The sequence below is a fragment of the Betta splendens genome, chromosome 9, assembly GCF_900634795.4.
Source record: "Betta splendens chromosome 9, fBetSpl5.4, whole genome shotgun sequence".
Lineage (NCBI taxonomy): Eukaryota > Metazoa > Chordata > Actinopteri > Anabantiformes > Osphronemidae > Betta > Betta splendens.
In genome coordinates, this window is record NC_040889.2 from 1,242,701 (window position 1) to 1,254,375 (window position 11,675).

General features: G+C 49.9%; 1 protein-coding gene across 1 annotated transcript in view; it reads right to left on the reverse strand.

The window, feature by feature from the left end:
* The window catches only part of podxl (podocalyxin-like), a 9,309-nt gene extending 5,721 nt beyond the window's left edge, over positions 1-3,588 (reverse strand). Inside the window, 1 exon segment of the mRNA XM_029162364.2 lies at positions 3,176-3,588. Coding sequence (XP_029018197.2) covers positions 3,176-3,251 — 76 coding nt within the window. The 5' untranslated portion in view covers positions 3,252-3,588.
* Positions 3,589-11,675: the final 8,087 nt, after the last annotated feature.

The window sequence follows — 11,675 nt, forward strand, 5'->3', positions numbered from 1 at the left end:
CCATCTGCCGAACCATCATCTGTAAACGCTACAGCAGATGTGGGTCCGGGAGGTGGAGGCTGCTTGAATTATACTGAACTATACACTGACGTCAATGCAAATTAATGTTTAGGTTACATAGGTTCATTTGATTTGTTGTTTCATAGAGAAAAACAGCTGAACTTGTCTCTCCGGTGGCAGGCGCTACAAGGCATTGGCCACCAGAACCACCAGAACCACCAGAACCACCAGACACAGTCAGCTTCATCCCCCAGGGAACAACCACTCACATAGACTGTAGTGCTGTATTTTAATGTCAATAATTTATGTAAATACTTGTAATTAATATGTAACTAATTAATGTTCCGTTCCACCAGAAAGTATGGAGTCAGACTGTGTTCAAATACTTGTTTGTCCTGTGCAAACTTGGCCAATAAAGCTGATTCTGTTTAGTAAAGTTGAGTAAAGATTAAGGTGTGTGTGTGTGTGTGTGTGTGTGTGTGTGTGTGTGTGTGTGTGTGTGTGTGTGTGTGTGTGTGTGTGTGTGTGTGTGTGTGTGTGTGCATGGCAGCTCTCCAGACCTTTTTCCACCCAGTTAAATAAATGTAGCTGCCGCTTCACAGAAGTGCTGCTTCGTTAGCTTGGTGACAGACGCACAAAGAGCTCCCTGACTCCACGTGCAGCCAAACAAGCAGTTTGCACTCGCCCACTCCAGACCCCCTGCTGTCCTGCATTCAGGGGATTCTACACCCACAGACACACACCCGTCCCAGGGAGAGAGGAGGTAATTCGGCTGTGGCTGTTGGAAAAGCGAGGAGGTGGAGAGGGAGGAGTCTTTGATTTACACTGAGTGAAGGGAGACAAGAAAGACTCACTATGGTGAAATGAAGGGGAAAAAAGAAACAGAGGGGAGACTGGAGATAAAAGGGAAGACGAGTGGTGATGCTGTAAATCTAAGGACCACACACACACAGGCACACGCACACACACGCACACGCGCACGCACGCACGCACGCAAGCACGCACGCACACACACACGCACACACACAAAACACACACACACGCACACACCCACACACACACACACACACACACAAAACACAAACACACACACACGCACACACCCACACACACCCACACCCATACACGCACACATACAAAACACAAACACACACACGCACAGACCCACACACACACGCACACACACACACACGCACAGACACACACACACACACACACACGCACGCACACACACACACACACACACACACACACACACACACACACACACACACACACACACACACACATAGTAACTCTAACTCTGGGAAGCAGAAGGTCCTTGGTTCTATTTCACCAGGTATGTCCTTGTGCATAAACACTTGACACTAATCACATTACAGGATTCCACATGTGTCCAAAATAAAGTAACAAGGACAAAGATGTGAGCTTTTGTACTTCGGATGAACCCAAACACTGACGTGCGTGGGTACGTTCACCCTGATGTGTGTGTGTGTGTGTGTGTGTGTGTGTGTGTGTGTGTGTGTGTGTGTGTGTGTGTGTGTGTGTGTGTGTGTGTGTGTGTTGGAGGAGTCAGGGGGGAGGCATTTACACTAAGTGATGAGTTAGGTGGAAAACACTGCTGAGAAAGTAAGGAGGGAGGACAGATACAAGAAGGGAGAGACGGAGCAGCAGGAGGAGGCGAGAGAAGGACCTGGCGGTACCAGCCTCTGGGCCTGATTAATAGCCACCTGGGCGCGCAGCATGGCATGCTGGGTAGACGCAGAGCAGAGCAGGGAGGGAGAGGTTAACGGAGAGGTGAAGGCCAGCTGTGGTGGATCGGCTGCACGGGACGTGATGAAGAGTCCTTCACGCGGGAGAGGAGGCTCCGCATGCCAGTCATGCTTGGCCTTAAGAACACGCACACACACGCACGCACATACATACACAGCACACGCACGCACGCACATACATACACAACACATGCACCCACACACGCACTCACGCTCACACACACACACACACACAAACGCAAACGTTTAATGAGAAACGTCTTCGAACGTCTGAGAAACCAGGCATCTCTGGAAACACGCACTGGATTTTGACAGCGTCCATCTGCATGGAATGTTCCCCGTATCTGACGAGGCCTAAGGCCGTGTCCTGCACCACACCCTTCATGGGAACAGTTGATGGAAGTGCTTTTTTAAGTCTCCCAATCTATTGTTCTCTATTCTGTCGTGTCTGTGCAGCGTCCAACCAGACACCAGATGAGCATATAACAAGCATGTGTGCCTGCTGTTGGTGCCTACCACACACACACACGCACGCACGCACGCACGCACGCACGCACGCACGCACGCACGCACGCACGCACGCACGCACGCACGCACGCACGCACGCACGCACGCACGCACGCACGCACGCACGCACACAGCTGGATGTTATCTTGTAGGAAGCGGACAGTGCGCTTGATTATTCAGCCTTCTCCTCTGTGAACAACAAAGCTCCTCCAGCACTGGGGGTGGGGGTGGGGATGCTAATTGTGCAGTTGTGAGTCTTTATGCCATTAGCATGAGGCACGATGACAGGCATTTTCCCAGGGATTAGTCAAATATCCCACAGCACCAGTGGGTGGAGGAGAGTCTGTGTTCAAACTCACTTAAACAGAGCTTCTGAAACGACGAAACAATGCATGCTGGGAAATTTTAAACCCAATACCAAGTGTTGTTTCTTTTCAAATAAAAATATAATTAAGTGAATTTCTTCAAATGTGTAAATAAAAAGAAACGTTTTCTTAAACGTTAGTATTTATGTTATGTGAATTGACCCATATTTTGCCTTTTGAGTTTTCTTTGACAGTGAAGGTTACTGAAAAAAAGTGCATTTTAAAGATGAAAAAGTTTTTCAAATGAGTTCCACTTCATCGGTTTTAGTACTAAGATTGTAAAAGATGTTCTGTTTATTTGTGTGAGATTTAAACTAAACTGAGTTGAGCTGAGCTCTGTTTTTAGGTTACGTTGTCACTTTGGCGCTATATTACTCCGCTCTTCTGCGCGCACCTGTTGCGCATCCTAACACGTCCCCGCAGGATTAAAGCGCAGCGTCCACACAAACACAGCCGTAAAACGCAGCCTCAGGTGAGGAACAGGCGGTGAGAAACGCGCCATGTGCTCGGCTGATTTATCAGCGGACTCACCGAGGGAAAGCAGCAGCGGCCACGTGATCCCCATCGTCGTCGTGCGTGTGCTCGAGTCCTTCCTCCACGTTCGCATCCACGGAGCTGCGCTCGGTGCTGCGACGCGTCCGTCGGAGATGCTGCGCCGTCCCGTCACGCTGCTCCTCTGGATCCCGTCTCCGAAACAAACTGTATTGTTGGAGGTTTTCTGCTCGTCCTTGAGTGAAAGCCGTGGAATGCTTTTGTTTGTCCCTCCCTCCCTCGTTCCGCAGACTTGGGGATTTGGGGGAAGAGTATTTGTGCGTCTCCTTGGCTGCGCCGCTCTGGACCAGGGTCTCTCTACCCCGGCGCTCGCTCTCTCTCTCCCACAGTGGCTCCGCGTTGTATTGTGCTCTCTCAGAGCGTGTTCAGCTGCTGCAGACCAGGAGCACTGCCCATTCCTCTGGACCGGCCCCTTATCATGAGAAACAGGGGGCAGAGCCCACGCGGTTCAGGTTTGGAGGTCTGTGCGCTGCCAGGACATTTTCAACAACAAAAGGAAGCTGTGAGACAATGTGTTCCACTGGTCTGGAGTCTACAGAGCGTCCAGGGCTCGAGGACGTGGGGGTGAAGTCACATCAGCGTGAGGTCGTTTGATCGCAGGAAGAAACTGACAGTCAGCGCGACTTCAAGTTCCCGGTGAAACGGGCCACAGTGGGTTTAGGTCAAACTGTCCCCAGGTCAGGTGACTTTACAGTGCCAGAAAGAGGACAAGGAAGCGCCTAATGAGGAAACAGCACTCTATGTCCTTCTTTACCTAAAGCCCTAAAATCTCCAGATGACATCATCCCAGAGGATGATGTCATCGCGTATCTTAAGCAACACACTCTTGCTTTGCAGCTCAGGGCCATCAGATGGTAAATCCACAGCTCTGATGAGAGAAAAGGCAAATTCAGGAATTCTGCACCTGTGTCTCCCTGCAGGACATATTCAGAGCCTTTTCACATAAATCTTCTGTGTGTTTGCATCGCCTTGCAGATAACGTTCGTCCCGTTCGTTTGTTGGCGTTTCCTGGAAAGATCTGAGCAGAATATTCTGTTCAAGTTCCTCCACATTGATGTATCATTTGAAGAAAAGTGGAGGCTGGAGATGCAGTGTATTGGAAAAGTAGGGAGTGAGTGACAGAAGAGGGTTGGTGGGTTTCTTAGCAGTACATTAAAGGTCTGTCACTGACAGATTCCTATATTTACATTTTAATTTGATCTGACTGGGCATTGGCTGTGTTTGACTCTGATTAAAGCCAGGACGTTGGACCGGGTTGTGAGCCTTGAGGAAATCCCTTTTGATTGGGCGGCTCGTAGCTATGACGACAGATACTCACAAACGTCCCAGGAATGGCTTTCAGGCCGCCATTCAATCAGCCTCAAACCTCGATTTACTCGACCAGACATGACTAGATTTAATCACGTCCGCCACTGAAGAGAAAATGCAACAAACATAACATTTTGTGTGTATTTATGTGCCAGTTTTTGGTGAAGTCAGTCGTTCCACTGGCTGCTGACAGATAAGATCACTGGGTGTGGAGGATTCGGGGGTGTTTCCTGCCGCTGCCGTTCACAGTCATTAATAAAGAAGCTTAATGCTTCAAAGACACACAGATACCACGAGCAATGGATTTATATGGATTTATAAAAAAAGTGTAATTGTGTGTTTGGACAGGATTTTTTATGATGCAGTGGTTTATGTGGGTTGATTATTGGCTTCTCACATCCATTAGTTCACTAATGGGGTGACATGGACTAATATCCCAGTCATCGCTTACACAAAACAGATCAGTATTTTTATTTGCTATTGGTTTGATTGAGAAGTTTAATTGACATTGTTTGACATAGATTGTAGGCTTGAATCAGGGAATAGATCACAACCCTGTATTTATAGCACCTCTGATATTGTGCTGTTATCTGGGCTCCGCCGTGTCAGATTTATGCTCTGGGAGTTCAGCGCCGGGATATTTTTGTTAGGATTAATGGCAGCAGTGTTTAAGCTCTCACAGCGTGATTAGCACTCGTTAATGTCTGTGGGACCGCCTGCATCCACGGGCCGATGCACACACACACACACACACACACACACACACACACACACACACACACACACACACACACACACACACAGTCCCTGCAAATGGTCAGTGGAGCGAAAGAAAGGCCTGATCCACGAGCCGCCTGGTGTATTTCACCCTCCATTAGCTCTGTGTGGCCCGGGACGATGAGTGTGTGTGTGTGTGTGTGTGTGTGTGTGTGTGTGTGTGAGAGAGACACACAGAGATCACTGAGATAATGGCAGATGGAGGGAACAAGGGAAGGATGTGTCACCCAGCTTCCTGAATGTGACAGAGCTTTGTCCCATCAGTTGTGACTCGCGAGTAGGAAGGATGTACTTCATTTGCTTTGATGCTAACTTTAGCCCAGGGCACTAACACTAGGGCTTTAATTCTGCTATAGCACAGCTTACAGCGTTTTTTTTTTACCACCAACACCTTTGTGACGTTTTGTGCTGACCATGTTACGGACGGGGGTCAAACCGGACTGAACAAGATTCTAAGACACGCTCCTTGAGCGGGGAGACAAACTACAATGATCTACAAACTGGACTGGAGGGAGGACCCAAACGCAACGACCCCGAGACAGGACTGACGAGAAATGGTTTAATAATAACACATACAGAAAGGACAATACAAACTAAGGACGCTGCGTATGCAGGATAAACCAGAAAACAAAACATGCAAACTAACACCTAAAACTCACAGATAAACTAAAAAACGCTGCAGAGCAGGAAACTAAATAACTATCCTAAACACAAAACATGCAAACAGTATCAAACGTAATCAGCAAACAAACACACAAACCTGGACAGGACACGATGGCACGGTAACAAGTGACGAGTAACAAGCATGAGTAACACATAACGAGTAGTGAGTCACAAGTAACAAGTAATGCACCAACAAAGACTGTGCACAAACTGAGACCTTAAATACCAGACAAGACAGGTGAACCCAATCAAACTAATACAGGAAACACAAGACAGGAAACAAGGACACAAGAGCAAAAGGGTGAAACCAGGCTGCCCCTGGTGGCGTGGAAGCCGAGTCACAACAGAGCCCCCCTCTCAAAGCCGGCTCCCAGACGGTGAACTCGCACAAACTAGACGAGCCGGGCGGGCGGAGGGAGGCGAGGAGGAGGGCCAAACGAAAAGACAAAAACACAGACAGAAACGAGAACCCAACATGACAACCAGACAGTAAACACTCCAAACAAAAATAACCCATAACATCACAAACAGTTGTATGATCAAAACACAACCCCACTAACGTAACTCCCAAAAGTAACCAAGTCCAAAACAAACTGAGGAGTCCTCCACCAGTCTCATGGTGGGTGCCAACGAGGCAGGGTCCAACCCAGCAGCCGCTGGGAGTCGACTGGCACTCCTGGTGCCCCTGAACACGGGCCCAGCTCCCTGGGTGGGCGTCGACGGTAGAGGCAGGGCCAGCATAGCAGCGGGAAGTTATGGCGGCAAGGCGACCAGTCTGGTGGCCTATCCCCCATGAGGCCCAAGGCCACTCGTGGACCACCGCGACGACAAACGGGAACCAGCGGCGTCCTCCCTGGACCACCGCGACGACGAACGGGAACCAGCGGCGTCCTCCCTGGACCACCGCGACGACGAACTGGAACCAGCGGCGTCCTCCTTGGACCACCGCGACGACGAACGGGAACCAGCGGCGTCCTCCTTGGACCACCGCGACGACAAACGGGAACCAGCGGCGTCCTCCTTGGACCACCGCAACGACAAACGGGAACCAACGGCGTCCTCTTTGGACCACCGCAACGAAACGTGGCCTCCACTGGACCACCAGGAACCTCAAGGGTCAAACGTGGCTTGGCGACAGGAACCGTACGAGGTGCTGCCCTCGGGGAAACAAGAAGCAGCCCCACCATCAGAGAAGCGCCCTTCTTGGAGGGCAGACGTGGAGCCGGAACCGGAGACGAAACCAGACGTGGAGCCGGAACCGGAGACGAAGCCAGACGTGGAGCCGGAACCGGAGACGAAACCAGACGTGGACGTGGAGCCGGAACCGGAGACGAAGCCAGACGTGGACGTGGAGCCGGAACCAGAGACGAAACCAGACGTGGACGTGGAGCCGGAACCGGAGACGAAACCAGACGTGGAGCCAGAGCCGGAGCCAGAGACGAAACTAGACGTGGAGCCGGAACCGGAGCCAAACAAGAGGTGAAGGCAACAGCTGATGTGCTGTCGCGCTGAATTGCACTGAACGGCGCCGCCACCTTATGGCACCGTGGTGCAGGTACTGGGAAGTTCGGCTGCGGCGTTGACGTTCCACGCCGAGGGGCCGAAACCAGAACCAGATGTTGTGCAACAGGACTGCCCCGCTGTATTTCCACGCCCTGCGTCTCCTCCAAACGCTGGGACCGTGGAGTTGGCACAGCAGTAGTGAACTGCCGATCTGCACCCGTCGACGCTTCCTCGTTGAAGTGCCTTGGTGCAGGTGTAGGAGTCAGAACAGCGGCATCCTCGCGCTGTGACTCCCCATCCAGTGCTCCCTCCCAAGAGCGCTGGGTAAGAGGGTCTCCCGCTGGCACGGTTGCCGGCCGACGGCCAGCGGGCTCCGACACTTGGTCCTCCAAGTGCCGGTCTGGAGGAGCGAGAACAGCAGCCCTCCATTGCTGTCTCGGCAGTCGCAGCGTCCTCCGCCTTGAACGCTGACGTCTCGGGGGCTGTGCAACAGACGCAGTGAAGTTCGTTGTGCGAGCCGAATCAGGGACGCCCATCTTTGCGCCAACCCACGAGCTGGAGATGAGCGACTGTCCATGGAAGTCTGAGGATCCAGTACAAAAACGTAACCCAGAGTCTGGAAGAGGGGGGCGAAATAGTGCGCGTTGTAGCTCATCGCGCATCGCACCCACATCAACCCACAGCTTTGCCACACCCGGGAACTCAAACAACCAGGGTTCCTCCCACAAAATGTCATCCAGCAGCTCGACTGCTACTAACCTGGCCTCCGGCCTAGGAGCTTCAGTGGCTGCTTTCAAAATGACCCCGTAGCACATCAAAAAGTGTGGGGACAGATCTGGTCTAGCTGGATCCATGGCACTGAACTCGAACTGGTTACACACACAGACAAACTAAACAAGTTGTACAAGCACGAAAACAAGACTAGCACCCAGTGAACACAAACACACAGCCTCACAAACAAGACAAGCTATAGTGCTAACACAGAACTCCTACAGTAGCGCTCCACTACGCTAACCGGAGAAAAACAAAAAGAAAAGGGTCGGCTGGGTCCAAATGGTTGGTGCATTCTGTTACGGACGGGGGTCAAACCGGACTGAACAAGATTCTAAGACACGCTCCTTGAGCGGGGAGACAAACTACAATGATCTACAAACTGGACTGGAGGGAGGACCCAAGCGCAACGACCCCGAGACAGGACTGACGAGAAATGGTTTAATAATAACACATACAGAAAGGACAATACAAACTAAGGACGCTGCGTATGCAGGATAAACCAGAAAACAAAACATGCAAACTAACACCTAAAACTCACAGATAAACTAAAAAACGCTGCAGAGCAGGAAACTAAATAACTATCCTAAACACAAAACATGCAAACAGTATCAAACGTAATCAGCAAACAAACACACAAACCTGGACAGGACACGATGGCACGGTAACAAGTGACGAGTAACAAGCATGAGTAACACATAACGAGTAGTGAGTCACGAGTAACAAGTAATGCACCAACAAAGACTGTGCACAAACTGAGACCTTAAATACCAGACAAGACAGGTGAACCCAATCAAACTAATACAGGAAACACAAGACAGGAAACAAGGACACAAGAGCAAAAGGGTGAAACCAGGCTGCCCCTGGTGGCGTGGAAGCCGAGTCACAACAGACCATAACTACACCAAAGTATTTTTACTTTGCTTAAAAGTAGTGCCATGAAGTTACACTGATGAGAAATGTAACGAAAGTAAATCAATTCATTACAACTTCAATTTCAGCAACCTGTGGGAAAGGCTACAGTAATTAGCTGGCTAGCAACCAGATTGCTAAGCATTGTGGGTAATGAGAAAAAGTCAAATACTGAGTTTGTCTACAAATTATTGTTTACCTTAACTATAGACATATGCACATTTTCTGTAATTGAATTTAATTGTAAAAAATGACTTTTCAACTAAGCACTTTGCAGTGATCAGTGGTCAATCTGAGTTGTTCTTTTTCCAAAATAAAATAGTGGGTTGTCATAAAATAATAAATTAGTTTTTAAAGAAAGTAAAGGTTTTACTGAATCCATAAATATGCTTTGAGGAAAAGCAATAATCTTGACTTACTTTTACAATTATCATTATTGCTGGTTTTTGTTTATTTTATGAGTTCGGTTTAAATTCAGCCTTAGAGGAACACATGACGGCTTCTATTAGTTGAGGTACGGGAGGCCGGTCTGTCGTGTGACTGACATGACGAGGCAAGGCGCCCGCGCCTCCTCGCGTCCGCTGCTGCAGGAATTCCTCAGCCGTGAGCTCAGCCGCTTGGTGCCGGCCAGCGCCTGGGTGGTTCCGTCCTCTTTGTGCTCCCTGGGCAGTGCTCGCTTCCTCCCTCGCCTCATTAGGCCGCCACAATCCAGCGGGCACGCCGGGAATGTGATAGTGCATTCTTCCCTGTGCCCCCAAAAATACCCCATCTGTAAGACTCTCATCATCTGCTTCTCTCCTCACACAGACCCTCCTCCGCCATCGCGTCTCTCACACAACCCTCCCCCTCAGGCCCCCTGCACCTCCCAAGGCCTCAACCCTCTGCTCTCCACTGCTTCTCTGAGCTTCTGCACCTTCGTGGTACCAACCACGGAGAAGATAACGCTGATTCCCGTCGTAATTCATGGCCCTTCTCCCATCAGCTCGCTGCAGATTGATTGAGGCTACCTGTAGCCTTTGCTTTGTGTACATTCACTGTCATATCTGTGAGATAAGTCAATCTGAGTTCATCCAACTGGATGTACTGTACCTGCATGCACGCATTCCATCTTTAGTGCATAAACAGGCAACTGTTTCGTTGCATTACAAATTACACATTTGGCTGTTAGAAAGACGTGTTTTGGTTTTTTGAAAGAGAACCTAGGACCACAGCTCTGGCAAACTGGTTTTATAGGTTGCTTCTGGTGAGCCAGAAGTCGCCCAACTAGTGTTTGCTGTTTTAAACCTAACAGAACGCTTGCAACTTCTTTCAGAAGATAAGTAACTATGCAGACAGATTCGTCCCCATTCTATCACATGCCTTTTCAGCCAAAACACATCCTCTAAATTTAGCCCAACGTGTTTTCTATGTCTAAAGTTTAAGTACACTGTGTGCTGCCAGACATTTGGGTGTAAAAATGTGTTCATGGGAGTAAAGAGGTCCTGCCCTGCTCCTACATCACAGACACAGTGACAGGTGACGGCTGCAGTGAGAACGGACACGCTGTCACCAGGAGACGGGGCTTCATGTCCCACCTCTTTGTTCTGCACAGTGCACTGCTTGTGGAATGAGAGCTGTCAGAGGAGCAGCGATAGGCTGGAACACTTCGCACCTTGTTATCAGAGGCCTGGGAGCTTGTGAATTCGTACCCACAACGTGTGTGTTTGTTTCTGAAGGAGAATGAAAGAGAAGGAGGCTTCGCCAACAGCGCGACAGGTGGTTCTTCTCCGAGACGCTTTCCTGAGCTTTGTTGTTGCCCTCCTTTCCTTCTCTTCTAAGCACTGCACAATCATCTTCTTTCAAAATAGACAGGGGGGAGGAGGGTGAAAGGTCAAAGGGAGGAAGGAGGTGACGCAGGGCGAGCTGAGAAAGGAGTGGAAGGATGGCGCTGCTGTGGCCTGGATGAACATTCTGCAGACGCCTGGGCCTGGATGAAGCCACGAGCCCCAGGGGGTCGGCGACAGGCAGACACCTCTATCAGTGATGGGGGTTCCGCTTATCTGGAGGCGCTGCCGCTTGGCTACATCTCTGAGCGACACCATCAGCTGCTGGCGAGAGACGCAGCAGACGCACCCTGAGCTCTGCGGCGCCGTCACCGGGCTGGGTTCTGTTTGTGGGGGGTTCAAAGTCTCCCCTGAGAGTTTCCTGCTCACCTTCCCTCTGGCAAACATCAGTGCAACTGTCCTGCGTCACGTCCCAAAAGAGGCCTTGATGTCAAAGCTCTCACTTTGCTCAAGGAACGTTTCCTCCACACGTCTGCCTGAAGCTTGAGTGGTTCAAAGCACTGTACAAAAGCGTTACAGCTATTGTTCTGCACTCTTAGACTTTGTCCCGTTAAAACACATTAAAGTACAGGCAGCACAGTTGCCATTATTTAACTGTAGATTAATATTACACACAGTAAAATTGTGACTTAAATTTGTAATGTGCAATAACTGAGCCTCAAAATGTTTTTTAAAATATGTTTCTATTAACCTTTTCACAAAGCTTTATACATGCAAGACTT